This window comes from Musa acuminata, chromosome BXJ1-9, assembly GCF_036884655.1.
Source record: "Musa acuminata AAA Group cultivar baxijiao chromosome BXJ1-9, Cavendish_Baxijiao_AAA, whole genome shotgun sequence".
NCBI classification, from domain to species: domain Eukaryota; kingdom Viridiplantae; phylum Streptophyta; class Magnoliopsida; order Zingiberales; family Musaceae; genus Musa; species Musa acuminata.
Genome location: NC_088335.1, coordinates 37,721,925 through 37,725,624, shown reverse-complemented (window position 1 = coordinate 37,725,624; position 3,700 = coordinate 37,721,925). Strand labels below are relative to the sequence as shown.

At 37.8% G+C, this 3,700-nt stretch overlaps 1 protein-coding gene across 1 annotated transcript; it reads right to left on the bottom strand.

Moving 5' to 3' along the window:
• Positions 1–1,136: 1,136 nt before the first annotated feature.
• On the bottom strand, positions 1,137–3,439 carry LOC135594326 (flavone O-methyltransferase 1-like). The gene is made up of 4 exons (XM_065084721.1): positions 2,938–3,439; positions 2,499–2,809; positions 2,344–2,408; positions 1,137–1,500 (listed from the first exon to the last, which is right to left on the bottom strand). Exons 1-4 carry the CDS (start codon positions 3,345–3,347, stop codon positions 1,204–1,206), a joined length of 1,083 nt encoding a protein of 360 aa, XP_064940793.1. The 5' UTR covers positions 3,348–3,439; the 3' UTR covers positions 1,137–1,203.
• Positions 3,440–3,700: the final 261 nt, after the last annotated feature.

Genomic DNA, 3,700 nt, shown 5'->3' with positions numbered 1-3,700 from the left:
GCATCTAAATCAAGATTGAATTTGAGGAAAGTAAAGTTACTCCGTATTCTATCCCACTATTAAATGAGGTACCATGAATATATGTTGACCAAACTGACTTAAATATTTTTAATCTCGTTTTGAAAAAAATCAGATAGAAATTGGTATTTGTATTCTATCGTTCTTGGACCTACTTATATTCAATTGGGCCTCAAAATTGACCTACGGAAATTAAATATTTTTGTCTCCATGTCCGATACATAAATATATTAACTTGCCGCCATATATTTTCAAACCAAGTATACCTTAATGCTACACTTCCCCCTGTGATCCATTATGGTTATAACTTGGAAGCTTCCTTCTTTTTAAAATGCCTATAGTTACAATAATCCATCATCCTTATCTTTATCAATTATTAATATTAGACTATCATTTATGTTGTTCATCTTTTTGCATCCATTGTGATTCACATGCAATACATAATAACTTGGGCTGGAATGCGCACTTAGTTTTCGAGATCAACCCAAGATTTTCATGGGCATTTATTTAGTAAGAAGAATGGTGATCGTTGGATCTCATCTACATCCATAATGTCGAGAGGTTCATCCATGTCCATGATTGAATAAGTTATATGGAGTTACCAGATTTTTTTCTCATTTGCTTTGTTTAAAAGTTCTGTTGATATCTTCATATGGGTTTGGCTAGTATGGTTTTATTCAGCATAAGAAAAGATACAACAAAATATAAATGAAGAGGTTCGTAAAACCTAGCTTTGATATCTATTTAAAATAAATATTTTTTTTTTATTTTTGATAGAAAATATTAGAGTCTCTTGACCAGTTTCCTCAAACTATTAACTAGTGGTGACCTATTAATTATTATATCTAATTTAAAATCTAGAAACAACCAAATTGTATTATATCTTCATATCATGACTTCGTAGCGTTGGAATTAGCCAGTCATCAATTCCAGTCATTTGATACATGATTATTCTTCCCGCTTCAATGAGCTCATGGGCGGAACCTTTATTTCAAGTACTATTTAGTTTTTGTAATAACGTTTGACATCTCGCCAACTTATCAATACCATAGTGTTTGATGGTAGAAAAGAACAATTTTGTAATGATGCAAAGGTTTCACCAACAAAAGCTTTTCAAATTCAGACAAAGCAGCCCAAAGGCACACACAATTTATTCAAGTACAAAACACAATTTATACTAACCATCTACTTGGTGAATTCCATGACCCAAGTATCCGCAAACACATGAGCAGCTTTGAATCCCGGAAACCCAGCTTCTCTTGCCAAGTCCTTGAATTCCTCCTCACTTCTCTCTCTTCCTCCATTGGTGAGAACTATCAAGTAGAGGTCCAACTGGAAAACAGCTTGGGCTTTTGCAAGTGGCTCCGGCACTATTGGAAGTATGCCTTCCACCACAATCACTTTCCCGTTTTCTGTCAATGCTTTCCAACAATTCTTCAATATCTTCACACAATCTTCATCACTCCAGTCATGAAGAACCCACTGTAACTTTGAACTTTTTCAGTGTTAGCTCCCAACATATATATGACAGAAATTTAATTTGATTGTATATGGTTCATTAATGAAGAATAGATACTACTTTTTAGCAAACTGAAATCCCTGATCAAGGTTTTCATTTTTTAACAAACCTTATGATCCTTTTCTTTTCTTTTCATTTTGACATCCGACTCTTTGTCTTCGGTGTAAAGAACATTTATTCTCAAAAAAGGCGGTTTGTTGTCGAATGAGTTGTCTCTTGTCATAATTTTTGACGTGTAGAGCTCATCAGTCTCCTTCTTTTTCTCAAAAGTATTTTTTAAAAATAATATTCTATTTAATAAATATTTCTTAAAAGACAAAGTAATTACTTGGAGTATAAGTAATTCAAGTTAAAAAAAATTCTAGAAAAAGCCCATTAAAATTAAATGTTGGTTGCATTATAAATACCATGCATGACTAAGGTTAGAGAATGAGAAGAACCTTTTTGTTTGTATTCATGTATATATATATATATATATATATATATATATATATATATATATATTATTCTGACATAGAAGAGAATCTAAATTTTTTTGCACGATGAATATAATTTTAATTTAGGCAAAACTAAGTAAATTTTGTGATATTACGTTCAGTCTTTTGCTTCTTACCAGAGGTCTCGCTCTAAAAAATTCATTATTAATATCAAATGTAGTTATTGATGAATAATTATTTTTTCTCTGTTCAATCATATAATTATTATTAATATAATAAGAACAAGAAAAGGAGTAAAAAAGATTGCATTATACTTTCCAGTTTATAATGTCAATGAGTGCGGGGAGTCCAGTGATTAGAAGACATCACCTTCAAAAAGATGGCATCTCCGCTCGGAACAGCTTCAAACATGTCTCCGCTGATGTGCTCTACTCCTGCAACCAAACCATGCCATGAACGTATAAGATAATACTTCTTCCTAGATAGGTTGCTGTTTATGATCAAAGAACATGATCATGACGAACCTGGCATGGGTTGAGCACCGGAGATAACATGAGGTAGGTCATAGTTGATGCCCTTGATGTGCGGGTGCCTGGAGGTGATCATTTGGAGGGTTGCACCGTCATTGCCACCGACATCGACGAGCCCCTCCATGTCGTCGAAGCCACTGTAGACACGGAGTAGATTCTTGATGATGATGCTGGAGTGGCCCCTCATGCCCTCGTTGAACACCGTGCTGAACTTTGGATCAGAACTCGTGTAATCGAACAGGAACATCCCGTGGGCAGTCTTCATAGGGATGCCACCCTCCAGGACCGAATCCTTCAAATGGTGCCTGAAATTGATTGTTTACAGTGTTTTGCTTTATGACTACTGAGCCTTAGCTGCTACAAATCAGTTGGAGAAAAGCTACAGTAAATGTGCCTAGAAGATCTCAAATATATCCTCCTACTTCAAAATTACCATGTATCAACAAAGATCTTATCCTGCAGCAACAAAGCCAAAGCAGCCATGGACACACCATCCTCGTTCTTGGTCAGGTACTTGCAGATTGGAGCTGCGCCGTACTTCCTCGTTGGGCGGCCATCGGCTCCAGTTTGGACGGTGCAGCTGACGACAGTGTTGGCGGCGAGCAAGCGGAGCATTCGGTCCACCATCGTGGCCGCCTGCGGGTTCTCGGTCGGCAGCCGGGCAACGATCTCAACCGGGCTCAACATGGCGCCCGGGCCGGCCTCGACGATGATGTCGAGTAGCCGCAGCTCGATAGCGCCCTTGAGGGTGAAGGGGAGAGCGCAGCTGCTCGCTAGCCGTAAGGCGCACGCGCCTGCCTCCTCCGAGAGCGTCAGCTGCTGGATGTTCTTCGTGGATGCCATACTACTAGCTAGCTAGCTAGTTTGCAGAACGAGTGATGGTGGAGTACTATGAGATGTGGAGGAAGACTGGTTGAGCTTGGAGTGGTATAAGAGCGGGTTTCGATCCAGATTTATAGTGCGGAATTCCTGTCCTACAGAGAGGATCGTGTTCTTTTGATGTGGCAAGTGTTGGGTGTGGAAATGCATTTGCTTTCAGACAACTGTACCAAAGCAATACGGAAATCGACCCCACCCCCACCTCTCTCTCTCTCTCGATCTCTTTCTCTCTCCCTATATATATATATATATATATATATATATATATATATATATATATATATATATATATATATATATATATATATGTATGTATG

Excerpts from the sequence above, each read along its gene's own strand:
- LOC135594326 (XM_065084721.1), bottom strand. The coding sequence starts at position 3,347 with ATGGCATCCACGAAGAACATCCAGCAGCTGACGCTCTCGGAGGAGGCA. Across the intron at positions 2,810-2,937 it reads AAGATCTTTGTTGATACATG|GCACCATTTGAAGGATTCGG; the intron begins GTAATTTTGAAG and ends AATCAATTTCAG. Across the intron at positions 2,409-2,498 it reads CGGTGCTCAACCCATGCCAG|GAGTAGAGCACATCAGCGGA; the intron begins GTTCGTCATGAT and ends GTTTGGTTGCAG.